The sequence below is a fragment of the Ctenocephalides felis genome, unplaced genomic scaffold (genome assembly GCF_003426905.1).
Source record: "Ctenocephalides felis isolate EL2017-DRISC unplaced genomic scaffold, ASM342690v1 CF-g0.4_SCAFFOLD_01586, whole genome shotgun sequence".
Classification (NCBI taxonomy): Eukaryota; Metazoa; Arthropoda; class Insecta; order Siphonaptera; family Pulicidae; genus Ctenocephalides; species Ctenocephalides felis.
Genome location: NW_020537740.1, coordinates 4,751 through 32,145, shown reverse-complemented (window position 1 = coordinate 32,145; position 27,395 = coordinate 4,751). Strand labels below are relative to the sequence as shown.

General features: G+C 28.4%; 1 protein-coding gene across 1 annotated transcript; it reads left to right on the top strand.

Annotated features, from left to right (window-relative positions):
• Nucleotides 1-10,714: 10,714 nt before the first annotated feature.
• On the top strand, nt 10,715-26,793 carry LOC113372115 (protein yellow-like; the record flags this gene model as incomplete). The annotated part of the gene is made up of 7 exons (XM_026612444.1): nt 10,715-10,980; nt 12,853-12,974; nt 21,401-21,627; nt 23,911-24,025; nt 24,325-24,405; nt 24,484-24,594; nt 26,489-26,793. Coding segments are annotated over 7 exons (1,063 nt in total), but the record flags the coding sequence as incomplete, so codon positions are not given.
• Nucleotides 26,794-27,395: the final 602 nt, after the last annotated feature.

Here is a 27,395-nt window from a genome sequence, read left to right as displayed (position 1 = left end):
ATATGCTTGCTCTTCTGAATTATTTATTATTCTACTTTTCTAAGTTGTCATAGTTTTTTCAATATTCTCAATCTATTTTTTCTAAAGTTTTCAAAATTGTTTGAAGTTTTTTTTGAAAATTTTAATATTTGGTACGACAATTTGCCTTAAGGCACGATGCCTTGCACCCAGGGCCGGATTTAGAAATTTGCGCCCTGGGGCACTGACAAAAATGCCGCCCATCCCTGAATTTTTACTTACATAGTTTTTTATATAAAAATTCATTTTAAATTCATTTAAAATTCATTACGCATTATATACTATAAATAGTGGTGCTTGGCATCGCGCCTTAAAGCAAATTGCTGGAACTTCCCGTACCGAAATTAAAATTAAAATTTTTTAAAAACCTTGAAAAAAATTTGACTTTTTTGAAAATTTGAGTTTTTTATATGTATTTTGAAACATTTTCAAAGTTTCAAAGTTTTTTTAAAGCGATCGCGCTGCTTTGGCTGCATAAAGTCAAAATACAGAAGCGCGTAAGCGTCGCGTCGCAGTATAACAATGTTACAGAACCCATAGAAATGTAAACAAAATTTATACTTATTATTAAAATATCTGATAATTATAATCCAAGTGTGTTTTCAAATCTCGAATGTTTTTTATTGGATCACCGAAACCGCTAGAATTGCCTCCCACAAATTTAAGCCGTTTTTCCTTTCATCTATACATGTAAATTTTTTATAATGATATTGGACGTTCCCTTTCTGAAAAACTGAATTATCATTTTTGGCATTTCGGCCCGTGTTTTCGAAACATTTGGACCTGCTTTGGCCAATCAGCACGTCTCGTTATCAATAGGAAACTTTATCATTCAAATAAAATTCAATTTTATTAAATTTAATAATTAAAAGTTCATAATTTTCAAAAACATTCAAACTATAAAAAAAGGTTTTTTAAAATGATTTTATTTCATTTTTCGAAAAATTTTAAAGCTCTTTATGAAATGTAATTTTCAGCACGGAAAGTTTCGGTAACTTGCCTTAAGGCATAATGCCATGTGTCACTAGTTCAATTTTTTTTTGGCGCTATAAGCTTGGAAGTACACAAATTCGTCATCTTAAGAGTGCTCGAGATCTGAAGAACATATTTTTCTTAAACTTTCAGCTCGTTTACAAATCTTTATATTATTTAAAATTGCCAAATTTTGCATTGCAATCGTATTATGTTTTGCTAATTATATTTCTTGAAATAAAAAAATGTTATAAAGAAAATGAGTTAATTAAATTGTATAGAACTTTTTTTTTTCACTATCCAAATTTTGCCGCCCCCGAAAATTTGCCGCCCTGGGCAGTATCCCCGACTGCCCCTACTGTAAACCCAGCACTGCTTGCACCACTAGTTAATATGAATTTTTTATCTCGATACAATAGAAGTAATGATAAAGAAATAACATAAGCGCTCTATGTGTTTGACATGCACTTCTTAAATACGGAGCTGTTGATAAATCTTTACAATCTATGAAACAAGCGAATAGTCTCTCAACATAAGAAAATATATTCTTAGATCTGTTAAAATTTACTCATGTCCTAATTTATTGCCTTATTCTGCAAATGTTCGTGTCAATAAAGACAAGATCAGTTTCGAAAATTCACGGAATGGCTTTGTTTTTCTCCGATCTTGCAATCCGGGTGTTCCAGTTAACTATTGTTTCAGCTTAAGGTTAACATTGCAATTCGTGGCATTCAAATGGTGATATTATTCACCGTGTTGTGTGAATAGTTTAACCTGTTTAATGGGGTTACTTGCACTATTATGTGCATTTTATAAATTACGAAATGTCGGTTATTCTAGATTTAATGAAAAACTGAAACAAAGGCACCATATACGTATTACTACAGTTTTTGATATGTTTAAATCTTTTGTGTTGAAAAGCTAAATTTTGCTAGTGTATTATTGTTATATATTCTCTCTACTTTTAAATATTGTTGTTTCTAATATTTGTTTTTCAGATATCGGAGGTGGACCTTTATACCCGTGGTTCTTTTATTTTTCGTTCCGTCCTAATTTTAATCGAAACGACATTGCTTCCTTAGGTGTAAACCAAAATATTTACTTCTTCTAGCTTTTGAATTAATCTTCTTCTTTTTTTTTAGAATCCAGACTGTAAACTTCGATATATAATAAGGTTGAAAAATCTGATTTAAACTTGCATTTTAATGTAATTATAAGAAATTGTGACATATAGCTTATTGCAAACCACTCGAATAACATCGTTCAACCGCTATCAACAATGATATCGGCATAGACAAAATAAACATTTTAAAGTTACATCGTAGTACAAATCATGATTTAATGAAAAATTCCTGAATCAGAAAAATATTTCACCATGTTCCTTGAAAATAATAAAACAAATTAAACATTTGTACTAAGTTTATTGATTAGAACTTATTTCTATATTATTCGTAGTTTCTATAAATCTTTGAAGTTATTGAAATGGAAAATATTTTTTAGGAAAAACGGATATTACAGCTGTTCAAAGAATGAGATTATATCGCCAGCGAAAACGTAAAAAAATACAAGTAGTCAATGAATGTATGCTAATTTTAAATTTATGAAGTTCTTCAAACACAATTACATGATGAATGAAGTTGCAAAAACAATATTTGTTTAGGCACTGTGTGAACGAATATTATAGAGTTTAAATCAGCAATTATTTCATTTCTCTAGCATTTCTAAATGCTAATTACAATGACAAACCGATCATGTCATATTTGAAGCATGACCGGGACTCAATTTAGATTCAATCGTTCTAAACACTGTAACCGCGAGACAGCATTTAGTATTTTAAGCGCTTTCGAAATATAAGAAAATATAATTTGCCTTAAGGCAATTTGCTGGAACTTCCCGTATCAAAAATTATGTTTTTTTATAAAGATTAACATTTTTGAAAAAAATAAACTTTGAAAAAATTAGATTTTTGAGAAACTATAAATTTTTGACAAAAATTTACTTTCTTTTTGAAATAAAAGTATTTTGAAATATTTTGGAAATTCTGAACTTTTTTTCAAAGCAATCGTACTGCTTTAACTGCATAGAGACGAAATATCGCCGACGCTAGACGTGCCCCCGCCAAAAACTAATCAGCACGTCTCCTTATCAATACGAATCGAATGTTTTTTGAATTATTTAAATCGGTTGATCGGTGTTCCCGAAATCGTCGACAAAAATTTGTATCCGCACACACACACGCACACACACATACACACACATACATCCATTTTTTGTAAGGTATGCCAAAATATTCAGAAACCTTTGAAACGTAAAGATATATACAAATTTTCATTTTCGATTTTTTTGCGATTACTATAACTTGCCCTACGGGAAGTTAAAAAAACACGGGAAAGAAAAAGAAAAAAATGTTTTTTTATATATAATAATATTCTGTTCATAAATCCACAAAATAATAAAAATTGCTTTGTTGGTGCAAAATTTACTATTATAACGATAAGTCATCAAAGCATTTATAGTAGATTATAAATCAGTACTAGTTTGTAACAATATAATTAATAATGTTGACCTTTGCGCGTTTCAAAAGTCGTTAGTATTAACAGTTCTGTGCGTTTCGTAATTTTTAAATAGTTTGATAATCAGATAGTAGAATTGTATGAAAACAAGTTACGAATAATTATTTATACAAACAAAATGGCTTTAGGCGATGCAAATTATTCTTTTGTGAATTTGGTATAATTTATTTAGTGTTTTTTTTATTAGTTTAATTAATGACTTTCTTCCATATTGAAATAATTATAATAATAAAAGTGTAAGTGGTAAGACAAGTTGCTTAATATTTCGAGAGCGGAAAACGATCTAGTTGACTAACAACTTTTTGATTTTTTAAAGTTGTAATATATTTTTTAAAATGTTAATTACAAACAGACGTCAAATTAACACAATTCTCAACTCTACTGATAGTAGTAAATTATAAAATAGGTGTGAATATTTTTATTAATTTAATATTTAAGAAAACAACCTCGTTGTTTTTTATCTATAACTAATCGGCATGATTCTCATTTAATAATTTTCTAATCCAACATCTATTGGTTTTTAACTTCCCGTAGGGTAAGTTATAGTAATCGCAAAAAAAATCAAAAATGAAAATGCTTATATATTTTTACGTTTCAGAGGTTTGTGAACATTTTGGCATATCTTACAAAAAATGGATGTATGTGTGTGCGTGCGGATACAAATTTTCGTTGACGATTTCGGGAGCACGGTTCAACCGATTTCAATTATTCGATAATTATTCGATATAGACAGGTCTATCCATTTCAAAGATAAGGGGCAAAAAGTGACAAAAACGGTAACTCAGCTTTTAACAGAACGGAGCGTCCGATTTCAATAATTCAAAAAACATTTTACTTGCTGAATAAATTTTTGGGAAGGCAAGTCTAGCGGTTTCGAAGATCTAGTAAAAAAAGTAAAAAAAATGCCATTTTAAGGTCAAAAATGATCATTAGACATATGTACATCAAATTATCAGATATTTTATGGAGGTTTTAATAATGTGTATCAATTTTTTTTACATTTCTATGGGTTTCGTAACATTGTTTGTCCGTTAGACGGCGACACGGCGCTTATGCGCTTCGATATTTCTAAAGCAATATCAGACAGTGCGATTGCTTTGAAAAAAAAAGTTCAAAATTTCCAAAATATTTCAAACTAAAAAAAACATTTTTTCCAAAAGTTTTTTTTCCAATAAAGTAATTATTTTTCAAAAATTTAAAATTTCTCAAAAATATAATTTTTTCAAAGGTTAAAACATATTTAATTTTTTTTTTAAATATTTTTTGGTACGGGAAGTTTCAGCAATTTTCCTTAAGGCACGATGCCATACACCACTAGTGTATTTTTAGCATTGGTTCAGCATTAAATGAATGAGAAATTGAAAAAGTTATTTAACTGCGTCAAGACCGATTATCATGTAGAACAATTTCCATAGTCAAAGCAAATTGTTATTATTTCTGTAAACAGTAGGATTTTTATTTATTTCAGAAACAAAATTTACGTGTACATACTTTTTCAATGTGTTGTATTAAACGATTTAGTTTGACTCAAAAAACTTTAGTCTAACTCTGATATAAATATGAAATAATTTTTTTAAAATTAAGAAATTGATCAAAGCATTAAAGCATGAGCGATACAGTTTAACATCAATTGATATTTTTTTTTGTAAAATTGAGCATTTTTTATAAATAATTTAACTGAACATATTTGTTGTAAGGTTAATTCGAGTGTTATTGCTAAAAGTCAAATTGGACTTTTGCTATAAGTTATAATTTTTAATATTTTTGATCAATTTTTTATATTAACTTCCCGTAGGGTAAGTTATTGTAATCGTCCAATAATCAAAATTGAAAATTTTTACATTTCTTCACGTCTTGAAGGTTTCTGAACATTTTGGCATGCCTTAGAAAAAATGGATGTGTCTGTGTGCATGTATGTACGTATGTTTAGATATAAATTTTCGTCCATGATTTCGGGCGCATGGATCAACTTTTTTTTCTTAGGATTCCTATAAGCTAAATTGACAATATTTGAGAGCGATGTCTAAGAAGAACTCCAATGAGATCTTCTTAGTTTAACAATTGAAAAGATTCCGTAGGTCCAGATTGGTTTAATGATTGATTTATATAGCAGTAACTTATTTTCAACAGAGATCAACTGATTTGAATGATCTAAAAAATATTCTATATTATTCATCATCAATTATAATTATTTTTTTGTAAATATTTAAAACAATTGTTATTAATCATTGATCAATATTTATAGATTATAAATTGTTCAATCAATTGTTTTTCCTCGAATATTTAATTCTGGTACGGGAACTTCCAGCAATTTGCCTTAAGGCACGATGCCATGCCTCCACTGTATAGTTTTCAATATTATGTAGGAGTGATAGATAAAACCTATTTTTTCAATAATCTTAGTTCATGCTTCTGAGCTCAACCACGAACTAACATTAGCTATTTTGCACCAAAATAACTAAATGCAGCAAAACTGCATATTTGTTATGGTTTTCAATTCCTTGTAAGTATAAGACAGAAATTTGCGATCTGATCCAGCTAGTTAACAATAAATAATCAAATCTTCAAATTATATTGACAATCAATGAAAAATACGTCAATTATCTTCTATATATATAAAAATAAGTCGGGTTTTCCTTCCTGACGAAATAACTCCAGAACGCACGAACCGATTTCGACAATTTTGCATTTGTTGGAAAGGTCTCGGGCTCCGCAAGGTTTATAGCTAAGAAAATTAGTTGTGCATGGCATCGTGCCTTAATGCAAGCTGCTGGAACTTCACGCACCGTAATTAAAAATTCGAGTAACAAAAATAATCAATAACTGTTTTAAATAATTTCAAATAGATTATCTTCTATATATATAAAAATAAGTCGGGTTTTCTTCCTGACGAAATAACTCCAGAACGCACGAACCGATTTCGACAATTTTGCATTCGTTGGAAAGGTCTCGGGCTCCGCAAGGTTTATAGCTAAGAAAATTAGTTGTGCATGGCATCGTGCCTTAATGCAAGCTGCTATACGGAACTTCACGCACCGTAATTAAAAATTCGAGTAATAAAAATAATCAATAACTGTTTTAAATAATTTCAAATAGATTATCTTCTATATATATAAAAATAAGTCGGGTTTTCTTTCCTGACGAAATAACTCCAGAACGCACGAACCGATTTCGACAATTTTGCTTTCGTTGGAAAGGTCTCGCAAAGCTCAGCGAGGTTTATAGCTAAGAAAATTAGTGGTGCATGGCATCGTGTCCTAATGCAAATTGCTGGAACTTCATGCACCGTAATTAAAAATTCGAGTAATAAAAATAATCAACAATTGTTTTAAATAATTTCAAACAGATTATCTACATATATATATATATATAAAAATAAGTTGGGTTTTCCTTCCTGACGATATAACTCCAGAACGCAAGAACCGATTTTGACAATTTTGCATTCGTTGAAAAAGTCTCGAGCTCCGCAAGGTTTATAGCTAAGAAAATAAGTGTGCATGGCATCGTGCCTTAATGCGAGATTGCAATTTCCAGTTCGCTTTGCGTTCGCAATGACAACTAACAAGCCGCAAGGCCAATCGCTTAGTGTTTGCGGGATGAATTTCAAACAAATTATTTAGAAAATCATTATCTATCACATGGGTTGTTATACGTTCACGAGTTGGAAAACCATCCGCTTTGTTTGTGTTAACGTCAGACCAAAAAACAAAAAATGTGGTTTACCAAAGACCACTTCCATGAAACGGATAATTTGCGGATTTACTTTTATTCACTTAGAGAAGTTCAACTAAAAAACACTTCATTTTTGTAATCGAAATAAATTCATTCCTGTTGTGTAATAAAAAAACAATCCCTTTTCAAATATGAAACAAATAAAAAAATTCTTCATCTTTCTCACGAAACCATCTGGTGGCGAAACGGAGTTCGTCGGGTTTGCTAGTCTTATATATAAAAATGGATCGCAAAATGTGTTGGTAAGCGCATAACTCAACAACGCCTGGACCAATTTTGCCAATTCTTTTTTTAAAATGTTCGTTGAAGTCCAAGGATGGTTGTTACGGCGAGAAAAAAACGAATAATTGCCTGGAAAACCCTAAAAACAGCCCTTTTCTTCTTTAATCGAGTAGGCAACGCAATTTGTAAAAAAACAATGATCTATGTCATGACATTTTGTGTAGTTTTTGATAATCTAATTTTGAATATATTTATATAAACATAGAAATATCTTTCTATTAATCAAGCTATATATATTGACAGCCAAAAACATTGATGTAAATTAATTAAATTTCAAAATTCAAGAACAAATTACAGGCGAATCAGCTGATTCGGCAACTAACCAAGACGATCCACCGGAGTTTTTAAACTCGCTGGATTTGCTAGGATTGTCACCTCACAATCTTCAATTAAAGGTTGGATCGGCAATTATAATGTTGCGAAATATCGACCAACTATATTCAAAGTTTCCAGTGCGTTTATCATTAAGTGTTTGTGGTATTAATTTAGAAAACCCATGTTTCTCACATAGAAAATTGTATGTTGTTTGTTCCCGTATTGGAAAACCATCAGATTTGTTTGTCTATGCGCCAGGTAATCAAACAAAAAACATCGTTTATCACAAAGCACTACAATGAAAATTGAACTGATTTTTGAATTATGATTTACATTATTAAAATTACTTACTTTTAAATGCTTATAGTGTTTTATTTAATTATTTTTAATTCACACCGAATTATTACCAGGGTGAGGGATCTGTTCAGGATAATTTTTTGCAAAGAATAGAAAACAGGTAGGCACAAAACACCGCCACATTACAATTTTTTTTGACAGGACAAAGTCTGTCGGGCCGGCTAGTTTAAAATAAATTAATTAATTTTTCAAATAGTTTTGTATGAAGTAGTCTCTGATCTCTTGGGTAAATTAACTATGGAGGAGACAGTACAGAAATGTATTCATCAACACATTTGCATTTAGAATGCGTTTTATTGCAAACCTGAATGAATGACGTGGATTGCATATTCTTACGCCCGCTATAAAATAAATATTGCAAAATATCTGAAACGCGATCCGTTCTTTCTATTCACATAAAAATATGTGACAATGAATAAATTTAAGAATAAACAACATATAATTCTTCAACGTGAAGAGGAAAATCCTTTATTCTCACCGTCAACATAAGCAATATGATATTTGAATCATTTGATAAGAAGATTCTCTCAAAAACTACTATCGATTGCACTTTCTGCGTTGTATCTTCAAAACCGTTGAACCTGCCTTTGCCGAAACTAATCAGCACGTCTCCTCGTCAATAGGAATCGAATGGTGTTCGAATCAATCTAATCAGTCCATTTTCTCAAAAACTGTTATTTTGTGCACTTTTTACTCCATATCATATAAACGTCTGGACCTGCCTTTGCCAAAAACTAATCAGAACGTCTCCTTGTCATTCTTATTAAAACTTCAACCATTTATAAATCAACATTTAAAAAAACTTATAAGCAATATTTGTAGATGCAACCATATCCCAAATGTCATTGATCCAATTTCTTAGCATAAGTTACCTAACAAAGCAAATATATATTTTTGCATAAAATATTTTTAGTGCTTTGACATATATTAATTTCATAATTAGATGGATTTATAATGCAAACTGAAATCACATTTTAATTAACGATGGATTATTCAAATTTAGAGTAAGCTTAGAAATGATTATCAAATAATAATCAATTGGTTAATTATTTTTAGCCTGACCGCATTTTTATATATCTTATAATAATTATAATGTATGTGTAAAAATATCAAATAACGTAAAGCAGGGCTCAAAGCTATCCAGGTAAAAAGGTCCACGACCGATATCTCAGGAACAAGTATTTTTAACAACAATATTTGAAAGTAGAGGGAAAAAAATATATAACGGATTGATTGATTCAATTTTAGAGTAAGATTAGAATTGATTTTCATAGAATAATAAATTGGTTAATTATTTCTATGTAGCTTGACCGCATTTTATATATCTTATATAATAATTATAATGTATATTTTATGATATTAAATAACGTAGAGCGGAGCTCAAAGGTACCCGGGTAAAAAGGTCCACGACCGATATCTCAGAAACAAGTATTTTTAACAACAATATTTGAAAGTAGAGGGAAAAAATATATAACATTCATTCTTACGACGTTGCTATTGAGAGATAATCGACAATGTTTGAAAATCTATAACAAAAGTATTTTCTTTTGTCATTCGTTTTTTTTTTGGTAGTGAGCATTGTTGTTTAAGTTTTTAAGTCCTTAATATAATTTTTAAGTATACTTTATTTACCTGTTTTACAAGATGGATGATTGTTAATTTTTATTTAGATTCAACAGTAGTTTTTTATATAACCTCTATAAAAGCTTGCACGTTGGTGAGGTAAAAAGAACCAACTAAACCCTGGCAAATGTGTAAAAACTAAAAAAGCAAATAAAAAATAAATTAAGTTAAAAGGAACAGTTTTACAAGAGATAAATTAAATAAATAATTCTGTGAATAAGCACTTTTGACGAAATACCAGATTAAGGTTATTCACAAAATTATCTTTGTAAAAAATGCACTCATAAAATTTATATTTTGCATTGGCTGAATTATGAAGGTATTATTTTGTAAAATCTCTTAAAAAATAGAAAAATAAAACATTGGACATTCTTACTCCCTGGCCGTCCCATTTTACTCCGCCTGTGGGGTCCATTTATTGCCTATGGGTTAAAAAGGACCAGATTACAAATTTTTGAGAAGCAAAAAAACACATCTACAAGTTTTAATGGTGAATAAGCTGGGAGTTTTATTGGACATAGTCAGATAGTTGTTCGTTTGATATGTGGTATGTGTTGTGTTGTAAATGGTTTGGTTTTCAGTTAATAATTGTTTAAGTCAAATAGGACCTTTGTGCTTCGCCCTATTCTATATATTAAAATAATTGCATTGAACTGCTTTCTATATATAATAGAAGGAGTATTGTAAATTACAAAGCGTATAATCAATTGATCTTTTTCACTTATATGCTTTCTTATATTAGCTATCAAAACAAATGTGAATTAGGTGGTTTTGGTTTAGAGAGTTTGTGCATTAGATTTTCTGTAAAAAATGAACAATTAATTTTCCTCTACTTTTTTTAGATGGAAGTCTGGTGTCGCTTCCACATTGAACTACGTCAACTTAACTGAAGCTTTGGATAACAAATCTCCTGATTTGGTGCCTTATCCAAATTGGGAGGCTAACAAATTGCCTTCTTCTGGCCAAGGAGATGACACCACACCTAGTTCCGGCGAAAGTTCATCTAATGGACTCGTCGATAATTCAACAATTATTTCGACCTTCAGGGTACGCGTGGATGAATGCGACAGATTGTGGGTGATGGACTGTGGACTCGTTGACATTTTAGGTAAAAAATATATTATTTAAATTAAATTCTCGATTTGTCAATTGTGGTAATACTCATTGCAAAGTGTGCTCATTTTTTTTATTTTTTGTCAAAATCGAATCATGACGATTATATCCTTAGTAACAGTATAATTTGTGTTGGTAAGGTATTGGATAAAAAAAGATTTATTAAAAAAGAGTGCGCGTAAGGTTTACACGCGATTGAAGTAAAACTTATTTGTTACTGTACAGAATGGCATTTAAGTAAAAATAAATACATCATATAGCAATTTTGAATAATGTTAATTAGTAATATGGTAACACTCGTTATGCACACATTTATTAGTGTCAACCATAATACACGTTTATATAATGGTAAATTATAACTAATATATTTATAATAGCATTAACAATGTGTATAATATTTAAAAACAATAATGTAATATATATAATATAATTTAAGTCATATTTCAAATATGACATGATCGGTTTGTCATTGTAATTAGTATTTAGAAATGAACTTTCATTGGAGAAATGAAGTAATTGCTGATTAATAAATGCTATAATATTCGTTCACACAGTGGATTATGTTAAACAACGCCTAAATAAATATTGTTTTCGCAACTTCACTCATCATGTAAATGTGTTTGAAGAACTTCATGTAATTAAAATTAGCATACATTCATTGACTGCTTGTATTTTTTTTTTTTTACTTTTTCGCTGGCTATATAATCTCATTCTTTGAATAGCTGTAATATCTGTCTTGTCTAAAAAATACTTTCCATTTTAATAACTTCAAAGATTTATAGAAACTACAAATAATATAGAAATAATTTCTAATCAATAAACTTACTAATGATTAATCTTATTAATCAATATTTTCAAGGAACAGGGTAAAATATTGTTCTGATCCAAGCATTTTTCATTAAATCAAGATTTGTACTACAATGTAACTTTAAAATGTTTATTTATCTATGCCGATTTCCTTGTTGATATCGGTACGCATACAATGTTGATTCCGTTACGCATACAATGTTGATGCCGTTACGCATACAATGTTGATGCCGTTACGCATACAATGACAGAATTCTATTCACATACATAACAACTAATTACATAACATTAATCACAATCGACCCGTTTAGAAATGATCTCATCAAGAGCGAATGACGAACAGTTAGGGCGTAACGGACTGCCGTTGCATTTGTACGGATTTACACCTTAGTCCGCCTAAGAAGTTTTACTTAAAAGAAATGTAATTTGTTTCACTAATAATTACTTCTTTCGTTAACATAAACATAAATAAAAATAAGAATTCCAAATTTGTGTTATATAAAGCAAACAATTCGGCAACATTTTTGACATGTAAGAAACGTAGACTTTTTATAGACTTTTTATGAAATCTGGTGAAAATTGCATTTTTATTCTTTATCTACATAAAATAAAGCTTAACAATAAACTAAAAATTGCAATATAACATAATAATATTTAAATAAAATAGTCCAAAAGATAAGAGTAGTGGTGTATTTTAGGGACGTGGGGACAGAAAAGGTTCGATCCCAACCTTGGGCTAGGTCGATATCAGGCAACATAGATCAACCATAAGATCAAATTTCAATTTGACTTTTGTGGAAATAGCTGCAACATACGCTCATAATTATTAGATATACAATTAATATAATGGTCACATGTAGGAGCATTGTCAACAGATGGGTTGCTTATCATGAAAAATTTGTTTAAGTCTTAAACAAACAGCTTATAGGATAAGTCAGTCGGAATAGTTCTACATGAAAGTAGAAAAAAACATGAAAAACATACAAAATGATAAAAATCATATCAATCTTCATTCACAAAGAACAATAATTATTTATAAAGATCATGTTTTTATTTGCAGGCACTCCAAAAGTGTATGCTAAACCAGCACTTTTAATTTTTGATCTGCACACGGATCAATTAATCAAAAGATACACTTTTGAACCAACGGATCTTAAAGAAGACAGTTTCTTTGCTAATGTGGTAAGTGTAACAAATATTGATATTATATATTGTTTTAGAATTTTATGGATTTTTAATAGGTTACAAATTCGTACCATTTACGGATAGACATGGATATATTTAATCTAAATACACAAAAATTAAAATAAGTATAAAAATATTTCAAATATTTAAACTTGATATATCAAAAATTATTTACAATTTAATTCAACTGTTATTAGGATATTCTGGATGACAATGATATCAATGCTGTTGTCTTAATTTACAAGTTAAATTTATCTTTACTAATCATCATATAACATTATGTCTAAAAGAATACTATATTCCTAATTAGTATTAGTTCAAAATTTTTGGAAATAACAATAAGATTAATATTACAGAGAGAAATATAGATAAAATTATATGATATATATATATATATATATATATATATATATATATATATATTATATATTGACTAGATGGCCCGACAGACGTTGTCCTGTACCCATGCCTACAATTTTTAATATAATATTTTTGTTTACTCAAAAATAATAATTATTGTTTTTGAAATTATATTTTGAAAGAAAACTATATTGAAAATTTAATACCCGAATCTTGTGTTGGCGCCCCTTAAGGTGTGCCCTCGTATTTTTCTCGTGCATCGCATTAAAGATAGGACCGGCCCTGATTAATACTTAATTTCATATTTTAAGTGAATTAATTTGTCATATCCTGTCCATATGTGTATCATTCAATCTGCCATACTTAAACTGTATCTTATATTATTTTAATTTCTGGCACATCTCAGCTTTCTTATTCATAATCATAAATTTATTATACAAATTCTAACATTGTCTGGGTTCATAAGTAAATTGAAATTTTTGGCAGATGATAGTTTTCATTTGTTTTCAATGCAAACATGACATGTAGTTTTTTCCATTTTTTCCATTTATCTCTACAATATTGCACATAAATCCCAGTACTTTATAATCACATACATCCTAGAAAATTTCCTTAACAAACTTCAGAAAGATTTATCAAAATCCGAATAATTGTTCAGTAGGAGTAAGCATATATATAGTTACGGGATCCATCCCGCTGACATAGCTTATATCTAGCCAAGATCCTCCTTGCTGATAAAGCATATTTTTAACTATATAAGTAGCAAGATCTCTACATTCGAGGAGGATAATCTTTGCCAGTATTTACACCAGTCCAGTTATATAATTTTAATTCATTATATCATTATATTGTAAAATTCAATTATTTTATATATTTTATTGTAATTATAAGAAATAAAGTTTTTTTTATTTCATTCTCGAATAACGAGTATAAAATTGGCGCAGTCGGTAGTATTGAATTCGGGATCGTCTATCGCAGATATCCATTGATTTCAATCATTTAGAATTCGGAACCAATAATTAGTAATAGAAATTGTGGGATTGATTTTGGAAAGGTCTATCGCAGGATTTCCAATCAATTCAAAGGTGATTGTAGTTCATAGTGTGCAAAAGTGCAAGTGAAAAAATTATATATATTGTGTGAAAAAAAGTGCGAAGAGGAAATTCGCCGAAAACATCTGGAACTGGTGAGTGAAAAATTTTAATTGATAGTAAAATTGCCATCCTCCCTTATCCTTCAATCGCTGGAGATAAGAAAGCAATTTTTACAGTTTAAATTTTCTTAATTAATTAATTGATTAAATAATATATATACAAATTTATTTTATTTTTGCATTCCATTGAAACATAATTCCATGTACGCGAATTAGTTTATGGAAATTGGTATTGATTTTATAGAGAACTTAGCAAACTCATTAGCAAATATGTCCATTCAAAACATCCCCAAATTTGATCATATATTATCGACACTATCCCAAGTTTTGGCGGTAACCCCGCAGAACTAAATTCATTTATTTCAAGAGTTAGGGAAATCAAGAGTAGATATCATGACAGTAGTAATCCGACTTGTATACAAAACGAAATTATAAGGAGCGCAGTTTTTTCGAAACTATATGACAATGCTAAATATGCTATAGAAATTGCCAATGCTAGAGAAATAGATGATATAGTTAGGGTACTAATATCAAAATTTTCAGACCGTAGAGATGATATATCTTTAACTTTTGATCTCCATCATATGAGACAATTACCAAATGAAACCGTTTATCAGTTCTATGAAAGATTTCAAGATTTGATTACAATTTATAAAAATTATATATACTTACACCTTACAAACAAAGAAATCATCCTAGATAGATGCAACAACTTCCAAAAAAGTGCCTTGGCCGTATTCATAGCACACGTTAAACAGCCATATAGTTCACTTCTTAGAAATCGTAACGTTTCGTCATTAGAAGAAGCTTTAAGGATTATAGAAAAGGACGACTATGTTAGTAGTGTTAGAGATGACTCAGACCATTTTAGATACAATAGTAAAAGAAATAGTAAACCACAAAGTTATCAGAAAAACGTCTCCAATTTTGCACTTCCTAGAAATTCAAATACGGCAATTCCAAATTATAAGAGACAACATCATTTCCAACCACATTTTTATAATCCACAAATGTCCCAACCAAATAATTTCCAAACAAATAACTTCCAACCAAATAGCTTCCAATCAAATAACTTTCAAACAAACCAAATGACTCAACAACCATTAAGACCTAACCAACAAAATTCCCCATTTCCAAATCAAACGAACAATACAACAAAGGGTTCTGACTGGACACCTATGAGTGGTGTATCAACTATTAATTCCGCAAATAACAAACAACGACATAACAGACTCTACAATTTAGAAAACATTGATTCAGAACAAGATTCATACTCTGACGAACCACATGTGGATTTTCAAACGGACGAACAACGACAAAATCAAACATAGTTGAATTTCACAGTTTTCAAAATTATTCTCTTCCTTATATTCAAATAAGAAATCCAGACCTAAAAATTTTAATTGATTCAGGCTCAACGAAATCATTTATTTGCCCAGAGATTGCTAATAGATATTTCAAAAGTTCCATTTATTTTGACCCCTGTACAATAAAAACAGCTCTATCAACGCACACAGAAAATTTTGCATGCAACATCCCAAGCTTCAGTGAATTCCAAAATAATGAAAATCTTTCATTCCATCTATTTAAGTTTCACGAAACCTTCAATGGGTTGTTAGGAATTGATAACCTTAAAAAATTGAAGGCGCTCATTGATTTTAATAATGAATTGCTAGTATTACCTAATACTAATTTAAAATTACATTATTTGAAAAGTCCAAAAAAAATACTTTTTAGTCAACAGATACCAGAAAGATGCATTCAAAAATGTAAAGTCCCAGTTAACATTAAAGAAGGTGAAATTTTAATCACAGAGCAAAATTTTCCAAATTGTTTCATTCCCGATACTGTAACATTAGCAAAAAATAATGAAGCCATAGTTGAAATTCATAACCTAACAGAAAATGAAATTAACTTAACATACACTAAACCTTTAGAAACAGAATCTTATAATTTTACTACAAACAAACCTGATTCACATGTAGATTTCCCACATACTAAAAATTTAATACAGACAGACCACTCAAATTTTGAAGAGAAAATTGCCACTATACCTGTCCACTCCAAATTTTATAGATACCCAAACATTTACCGTCACATAGTAAAGCACAAGTCAGATCAAATAGTGCCTAAATGTAATACATTATTTTCACCGAATGTTGTTTCTCCAAATAAATCGCATAATATGATTTCAAATTTCAGAAATTATAAGTATAGGAAAAAATGATTCATTTAATTTTCACCGGTAGGAATAAATTGATGACTCTCGAATCACGCCTAAGGTTTCACGATACAAAAAATATTGACAAATTTTAGTTAGTTTTAATAGTATTTCAAATAAATTTAAAAATATTATATTTTATTATATTACGTTAATTAATAGAAATGAATTAAATAATTTTCAATACTGCGTAATGAATTAGATAACGAAGTCAATGAACATGATTACGTTGCTATTCATCCATTTCATTTATTATTACATTTTGATATTATATTTCGAATCATAAATATTCAATATTGTTATGAAACATAATTTATTATGATAATGGAATTATAATAATTCTTGTTAATTTTGAGCTCAAGCTTAAGCTGCGAAAATATATAATATCATTTTAACATAAATTTGATTAATTATATTTTTATCATATATAAATATCAATTGAATGTTTTATTATCGCAAATTGAGAGAAATTGGTATCAATGCATATGGTATCCAATTAACTCAAACAAAATGTTTAATTAATAAAATAGAGTAGGCAATAACAATTGTTACCATAATATAGAGAATAAATTAATGAAAATATTTTAAAGAATATACCACTAGTAATAAATCTTTTGCGTTGTATGTCAACGATAGCGAATATATTGCTGACATTACAAACATTTTAACTTCTACTTTCACTTATTCAGCATTTAAATTAGTTATATGTAATGATTTTAAAGAAGATATTATTGATGTAAATAAACAAAAATTAATAGTAAAAACAATTCACGAAGATTGTTCTAACCATCGAGGAATTAACGAGAACGAATCGCGTATTAGACAAAAATATTATTGGCCAACAATTCGTAATGATATTACTACTTATATTAATAATTGTACATTATGTTCTACTGAAAAATACGACAGAAATCCACCAAAACAAAAATTTTCTATTTCCCCTACAGCTTCGAAACCATTTCAAATTTTACATTTAGACATTCTTACAATTAGTAAACAAAAACTTGTCACAATCATTGATACATTTTCTAAATATGCGCAAGCATATCCTATTGCTTCTAATATAACGGAAAATATAATTAGAGTTCTAATGTTATTTATTTCTCATTTTGGTGTTCCTGATACTTTAATTATGGACAATGGTCCTGATCTAAAATCTTCATCCTTACAAGAATATTTGAAAATGCATAAAATTAATATCCACTACATAACTCCTTTACATCCAAATTCAAATGGACCTATTGAACGATTTCATTCTACTATTCTAGAACATATACGTATTCTCAAACGCGAAAATAATAATCTTAGTATTCTTGACATTATCCCTTATGCTATTAATGGTTATAATAGTTCTATACATTCAGTGACAAAATTAAAACCATTTGACATTATTTCAGGTCATCTCTCTACGAGATCTCCTTTTGACATAGACATAGAAACAGAAATTCTTACAAATTATTTAGAAGACCACAAACAACGAACAAAGTTAATGTATGAGAAAATTTTTGAAAAGAATTATAGCAACAAAGACAAAACAATATCGAAACATAACGAAACAAGACATGATCCTTTGCAATACGACGAAAACACACGTGCATATTTAAAATCAAACCCGCGAGACAAAACCGCTTCACGTTACAAACAGATACAAGTACAGAAAGATCTAGGAAATACAATTCTTACTGACAAGAATATTACGATACACAAACAAGAACTCAAACGTCCAAAAACTAATACTCAGCAAATCCCACGTGAACAAGATGTTGTTGTTTCAACTAATAATATTACACCTAGTACTAGCAGCAAACAGTGATCAAATTTTTCTTCAAGAATTAAATACAACTGGAATTTTACCTTTTGAATTAGGAAATGCAAAGTTAATCGAAAAATATCATATTTTTATTCATTATGTTAATACAGATTTGATTAAACAACAGATTACTAATTTGGTTACAGACTTTGATACACTTTTATCTATTTTAAATAATAAACATAACGATTATTTGAGAAGATTAGATTCATACATTTCTTTGACAAATACTATGATTAATGTTATTAAAGATAAATATAATATTATTAGACCGGTTAGAAGAATTAAAAGAGGACTTATTAACGGACTAGGTAGCATAATTAAGGAAATTACAGGGAATTTAGATGCACAAGATGCCAAAAAGTACGATGACGCTATACGTATATTAGAAACTAACGATGAAATTTATGCAAAAACATTGAATAAACAAATGACATTAAATAATAAGTTAATTGAATATTTTAATGAAACAATTATTAATATTAGAGAAAATGATGTAATATTAAATAAGAAATTGAATGATATCAATGATTATCTAAAATTCGGTAGTTTTAGTCATAATGAATATTTTATAGCTAAAGATAGTTTAGAACAAATTAATTATAGTTTAGTTATTTTAACAAATATTTTAAACCATTTAGAAATATCATTAGATTTAGCTAAGATGAATTTAGTTCATAACTCAGTAATTAAATTAGATGATTTGAATTTTATGATTAATACTGTAAAGAATTTATACAATGTAGAATCATTACCATTTCCTATAGACGATAGTAATCTTCACAAATATTATAATTTACTTAATATTCAATATTATTATACAGACGAAAAAATTGTTTTTCTTATCAAATTTCCTATCACTCTACCCGAAACCTATAAACATTATAAATTGTTTCCAATTCCAAATACCGAAAATAGAGTCATTATTCCACCTAAACCTTTCCTTACAATTGGCAATAATAACTATCAATTTGACGATACAAATTGCAAGGAAGTTTCAGAAAAATATGTTTGCAATATTAGACACATATTATCAAACGACGAAGAATGTATCATAAAATTATTACAACTAGATAACACTCACATCGAAACATGCAACGAAATTCAAGTCAACATTACACACAATATTATAGAGAAAATAAATAACGCACACTATATTCTTTTACTAAGCACACAATCAAGAATCGATATGATTTGCAATCATCAAGAAGAAACTAAGTTTATTAAAGGAATTTTTCTTTTAAAACTCCCACACTTATGTAAATTCAGCATTGACAAGAAAAACTATTACAATCAAGAGTCGTCTATAGAAGGAAAAGCAATTATTTTACCAAGATTTAATTTCAACTACAACATTTCAAAATCATCCGAACCAATTGCAATCAAGTCAATTCAAGTAAATGAGCTATCTAAAATTAAAGAAGATCAAGAACAAATTCATAAACTCTATGCAAGGAAGACTGGAATTAACAACAACAGCATCGTGTCAATTATCATGTATATAATATTTATAACTATTATTATTATTTATATCCTGTTCAAGTATTGCAGACAAAGATACAACAAAAAGAAATTACAAATTACTCCAGAAGTAGAGACACCCCAAGAACAAGAAGGCCACAACCAACCACCAACCTGCACCCCGAGGTTTTTCATCTAGGGCCGGAGGAGTTACGGGATCCATCCCGCTGACATAGCTTATATCTAGCCACAAGATCCCCCCTTGCTGATAAAGCATATTTTTAACTATATAAGTAGCAAGATCTCTACATTCGAGGAGGATAATCTTTGCCAGTATTTACACCAGTCCAGTTATATAATTTTAATTCATTATATCATTATATTGTAAAATTCAATTATTTTATATATTTTATTGTAATTATAAGAAATAAAGTTTTTTTTATTTTATTCTCGAATAACGAGTATAAAATTATATTCAGTGAGTGCTTGTAATTTAATATGAACTTTATATAATAGCAATAAAGCTCAAATTGAATCTACCTTAGTTAGAAAGCGTTTGTATGTGAAAAAAAATGGGTTTTTTTACGGTTTTCCGGCAGTTATTCGATTTTTTCTCGCCGTAAAAACCATTCTTGCACTTCAACCAACATTTTAAAAAAGAATTAGCCAAATTGGTCCAGGAGTTGTTAAGTTATGCGCTTACCAACACATTTTGCGATTCATTTTTATATATAAGATATTATAATTAGTCTCAATTGTTATTACTTACATTACTTATTTAAATAAGGACTATAATAACATATGGTTGGTGGTTGTTTTGTTTCAGCAATTTTATCTATACTTGGAGTAGCAGTTAGAAGTCAATCACCTTTGTCAGATTTTAATTTTTTTTCTTGGCTCTGTAATTTTTCAAAATAGTACTATGTCATTTTGTGCGAAATTGATCAAACATGAATAATTAATCAAAATTCTACCAAACACAAGTTAATTGATTTTAATTGAAATAATTACGAATATCAATGAAAACGTCCCTAATAACATGAAAAAAGTAGCCTCAAAATAAACTTTTCAAGGTGCAAATCACGTATGAACTGATTTCTGCGGCAAGACAGTGACAATGACGCTCAATATCTGACAGGATTGTTGAATGGCTTTCTTTGTATCATACAGTCACAAAAACGTTAATAAAAGTTACTGTAATAAAGCACTTCGTTTCTAAAAGCTATGGATTTTGAAAGTTATATGTACTTATTATTTTTTGTATAGAAATTTACTTTAACTCTTACTCTATTATAATTAGAGTAAGTAAGGTCTCTTCTGGTCTTTTGTAAACTATTAGTTTTAGTTTAAATATGCTGTGTTATAATTTTAGGTAGCTTGATATTCAATTATTTCAATTGATACATTTCTACTCATAGGTTGTAGATGTTCGTCCAGATGCTTGCGACGATGCATTTGCTTATATTCCTGATTTGGGAGCCTATGGAGTAGTCGTTTACTCCTTCCGTGACGATGACTCTTGGCGAGTTTCCCACAACTATTTCCATTTCGAACCACTTGCCGGGGAATACGATATTGCTGGTGTTCAATTCCAGTGGACAGATGGAGTTTTTGGTATCGCTTTGTCCAAACACCAACCAGATGGGTAAGAGACATAAATAAACAAAAGAATTATTGTTAAGATTATATGGTATCAATTGCACTGATATTTTTCCTAATTTTTGAGAAATAAAAATTTTAAATATCTATTCAAAATATCTTGATATGAGATATATCTATAACTTTCTCAAAAAATAAATTTTAATTTGAAGATTAATAATGTTCATAGTTTCTACAGGATATCAAATAGATATTTTATACTCAAATTGAAACCAATTTCAATTAACCAACCAACCGTTTTCATTTGAATTATAGAACTTAATAGTTATATAGTTATATAGTTATTGAATAAATAATTTATTTATTAGCGCGTCTACTATATAACTGAACACAAATGTGTATGAATTTTCTTCTAACTTATCTACATATTCAGTAGCCTTTTTAGCCGTTAATACGTGCTAAAACTCTACATTTAAATTATCAGTACTTCTAATAAACTAATATATGTTTTTTCTTATACCATAGAAATAATTTTGAATAATTCACCTATTTTTTGTCTTAATTTATTTATTAGCATTAATTATATAATTTTTGATGAGCTTTGTTTTATTAATTTAACGCTCTTTAAATACAGATACTTGCCTGTAGATTCAATATACATATTTAAAGATTGTCTTAAGAAATAGTAATGAATTTTCAATTTTTTTTGTAGTTGAAGTTGTAATTCTAACTATCTGGACCCGAATATATTCTACTATACTTTCGCTTTTCTTTAAAATTACTCTCATTTACTTAAACAATTCAAGACTATGACTAAATATATTCAATTTTATTGTCTATATTTACAACATTTTATTGAATTATTAACAAATGTCAAAAGTATGTATCTTATTTATTTATTTATAAGCAAGCCGTAATCAATAATAATAAATATTATTTCAGGCTTTTGTCAAGCTTATTCATGATTAATATTGAAAGGGAAATAATTTTTTTAATATTCATAGGAGCTGCACGTTTTTCGCTTCTGAAAAAAGATCTGAAGAAAAACATTCAAACATTAAATACAATGTTCATCATCAAGTTTATCATATTAAAGTCTATTAGTTCAACTACACCAAGCCAAAAAAACTTATTTTAAAAATTTGTATTTTTGTGAAAACTAGGATTTATACAAAAACCGACATTCCAGAAAACCGATTTTCGAATTTTAATTTTACTAAAAAACCGATTTTAACCGGTTTTCGAATTTTATATAGAAAATAAGTTTTTGCTCGAATATTCTGTAATTTATCCCCAAACTTAGTGTAATTTAGAGCAGTATTTGACTGAATTTGTTTATTGTTCAATTTTACAGATAGTGAACAAAATTATTTTAATTTTAATTAGTATAACTAAAAAAATATAGTTTATGTTGATTAAATAACTTTAATAATAATTATTCGTTATTCATGCGTCATTTTCACATATAAGGATGAAAGTATTTTTATGATAATGAAAGGAAAGTTTTCGAATGAATAAAAATAATACATTCTTAAATAAAAAACATTCATTAAATTAAAAAAGAAATAACAAAATATTAGATACATGTTGATACATATTTGTTAATATCAATTTTAGTTTTAAAACAATCAAGCTAAACTCGGATATTGCCTGTTCCGAGCAATTTTAATTAATTAATTTTAAACATTCTAATTGTTTTATTTGTTTAATAAAATATTATTTAAAAAAACTGAGAACATCTATCGAATTGCTACTGATACAGAAAATACTCTCATACTTGCGACCAAATTATGCTCAATTGTTTTTAATGCCTTATATAATAATTCTAAGTTGTTTATTATTCTATTTGTGGCTTCTACGGTTTGAAACTCTTTTTTTTTAAGTTTGAATAAAGGAAGTTATTTCCTCAAGTCACACTGATTTAAATTAATATATACACTAGTATAAAAATCTAAATGAATATATAAAAAACTTTTCTGGAAACCATTGCAGACTGACAAGATATCAAATAAAATGCTAATGAAACGATATGATTTCAACAATCTAAACGCTTTCATCAATCTTTTATATTTGGCTTTATTTGTCATTTTCCATTTATACAGTGAAAACCAACTTTTTTCACTGTAAAACCGGTTTTCGAATTCCATAATTTTCTCCAAAAAAACGGTTTTTAAAACCGGTTTTTGAAAACCGACGAACTCTAGTAAAAACTATACGCGGGTGATTATCAGAAATAATGTCTAATTAGCGATTCGAAAACAAGCATTAATTCGCAAGATTATCAATCAAATAATGTTATACATTTCATTTATATAATTTTTTTTAATAGTTACCGTACAGCTTACTTCCATGCAATGTCTAGCACAAAAGAATTTGCTGTTTCTACAAGATTATTGCAAAATTCAACCTGGGCCCACAGCCCTGAAGCATATCATGAATTTAAGGTGAGTATTAAAATTTGTATATTATAAATTCAAAATTGAAATTTTGTAAATGAAATTAATATAAAAACTTCAGTAAAAGTGCCTTTAATTGCAAAACTTATTTGTTGTGAAAATTAAATTTTATTAAGTAAAACAAAATGTACATACATTTATAAAAATCCTTGAAATACATTAAGCATATGAGATTGCATTGCAATTTATTGCATTAATGCATCATGATCTTAATATCTAATCTTTAGATTAGATATTTATTCTAAAAATCATTATTTTATGTTACTTATAATATTTGTGTTATTTAGCTCGTTGGTGACCGTGGACCAAAAGGACAGAGCTCAGCAAGTTTTCTTCACGAGAACTCAGGAGTACTATTCTACACTCAAGTAATGAAAAAATATTTTAAAAATTTATTATTGTTCTATATTTATTTACTGTTTTTTATTAATTTCTCATTTAAATAGGTTAACAAGGATGGAATAGCGTGCTGGAACTCTGGAAAACCATATAATGAGTTCACACAAGGAGTTGTTGCACAAGATCCTTATAAATTAGTATTTCCAAACGATTTAAAGGTATTTACACTATCTTATTGAAATATGTGTATATCTGTGTCTATGTTCTATGCATTCATAAATTATATATCCAATTGCTATCAAATTTTTGAAGCTGTAAGGTATATCCCAAGACATGTTTTAGCTAATTTTGATTGAAACCAAATGGTAAGGGTTGTCCACCCCGAAGATTTTTTTTTCTTATATGGGTCAATTTGTAGTTTTTTTTTCAAAATACGTATATAAAAATCACATACAACGTTTTGGAATAAACTTTGAGATGTTTTGAGCGTATGAAAAAGCTCTATTTTACATAAAAACAAACCTAATTTCATCAAGAATAGTCCAACTAAAACACTCATTTTTTAATGTATTGGATCCATTTTCTTATTTTTTTTTAAATGCGAGTTTGAAAAATACAAACTGCATGTAACCCTCAATTTGCACCTTCTCACCACGCTTCCCAATTTCTTTAGTTTTTGTGAACATTTTCTACTGCATTTTAATTCAGATTTTGCAATCGTAAGAGTTTAAATTTTTATTACGAGTTTTATTTTTTATTTTTATCAACGAAAATTATTCTATCAAGGATTGTCCAACCAAAACACTTATTTTTTAATGTATTGGATCCATTTTCTTTTGTTTTTGAATGCGAGTTTGAAAAATACTTGCATGTAACCTTCAATTTGCACCATATCACCACACTTCCCAATTCCTTTAGTTTTTGTGGACATTTTCTACTGAATATTAATTCAGATTTTTCAAAGGTAAGAGCTTAAATTTTTATTACGAGTTCAATTTTTTATTTTTATTACGGGTTGATTTTTTTAAGTTACTTTCTTTATTTTTTTACTAGACATTCACTTAATTATATTATATATAGACACTACGAACTTAAAAAGTAAATGTAACTATAAAAATTAATATAAATAGAGGGTAGAGCTGAGCTTATAGGTCCACGGGTAAAAAATCTATTATAATTCATGTTATTTATTTGTATTATGATATGGATTTTTAGCTTTAGCTTAGATTCAACAGATTTTTATATAACATCTACAAAACAGTTGTATTTGTGTTACGTTGTTATAAAATTTATGTAAACTCACCTTCGATAATGTTGTTGGGTTATTATTTAACCCTTGTAGCTATGGACTATATTAAACACTGATTTGTTTGTATATTAAGTATTTGTTGCAGTTCTAATTACAATCACTGATTTGTTACTAAGTTATAATGAAAGAAAATATATTTATTGGTTATTTATTATACATGATTTTTCGCGGACTTTACTTTTAGTAATGAACAAATAGTTAAATTAAAACACTTCGCTACCTTCTCTGCCAGGGGTAGCAACAATTCCGTGTAAAGCTTAATGCCCTGAAGGTTGTCACCTCATGGCCAATATAATAAAACAAAAATACGTCCGAACAACGATACATATGGCTTGAATAAAAAAGATCAACTGAGCTTTCACGATGGCTAAGGTGTAAAAAATAAGATAATAGTAATTAAAAAGTATATTTAGTTAAAAAAGAATTTTACAAGAGAAAAATTAAATTAATAGTTCCATCTTTGCTGATGAATCTTTGGTATAATCTTTTTCAAAATTACCTATAAAATTTGGTATTGGATAAATAATATAGTCTTCTGTTCGAAAAATTTATTATAATTAAAAATGAGGTATTGGGTGTGTTTGTCCCTTTTGGAATAAATAGAGACAGATGGAAATTTAACAAATAATAGCAAATGAACATATATCTGTATTTGGGCAATAGATTGAAAATTTTCCGATCATATTTCGACAGTTATTAAAGGTTGCACACGTATTGTCAAATAATTATGGTATAATGTTGATCATATGAAATCCAATTAATGAGTATTTTTTATTTGTTAACCCTTTATTTATTTTTCATAGGTCGACTATGAAGATAATGTGTGGGTGCTTTCGGACAGGATGCCTTTATTCATTTACAGGGATATCAATCCGGCTGAAGTAAATTATAGAATATTAAAAGTTTCTGTAAAAGATGCAGTTGTTGGCACACCGTGTGCATAACTATGAGTTTATTTATAAGTAATTATTACAGCATGTTAGATCAAACATTAGAACATTTTCAAGACCAAATCAAGAACATGTAAAGATGTACGTATTATAACAAAACCACAAAATATCATCACAATGTAGATTCACAACCTTCATCTATAGTTCATGATTGAATAACCAGTACAAAAATGTAATCATCTTTGCAGTAAGCTTTAATTCATGATTGTTTTTAATAAATATAAAATTATGTTGTCGTTCAATATAAAATCGCTTTAGTTCATCACATTTGTAAAAGATTCATAACAATTAATTGCTAGCTTAACTCTCAATTTCATTACAATTAATTAAGGTAATTTAATTATTATTTAAATATTATGTTCTAAAAGTATAATTATAAAAACTTCTGATAAAATACACGAATGAATTAACTTCATTACAAAACGATCGTTAAATTATATTTTAACTCATTTATATTATATTTTTCTTAGTTTTTTTCATTAACTTCCCGTACGGTAAGTTATAGTAATCGCAAAAAAATCGAAAATGCAAATTTTTATATATCTTTACGTTTCAAAGGTTTCTTAACATTTTGGCATTCCTTAGAAAAAATGGATGTATGTGTGTGTATGTGTGAGTGTGCGTGTGTGTGCGGATACAAATTTTTGCCAACGATTTCGGGAACACCGATCAACCGATTTGAATAATTCAAAAAACATTCAATTCGTATTGATAAGGATACGTGTTGATTAGTTTTTGGCGTAGGCAGGTCTAGCCGTTC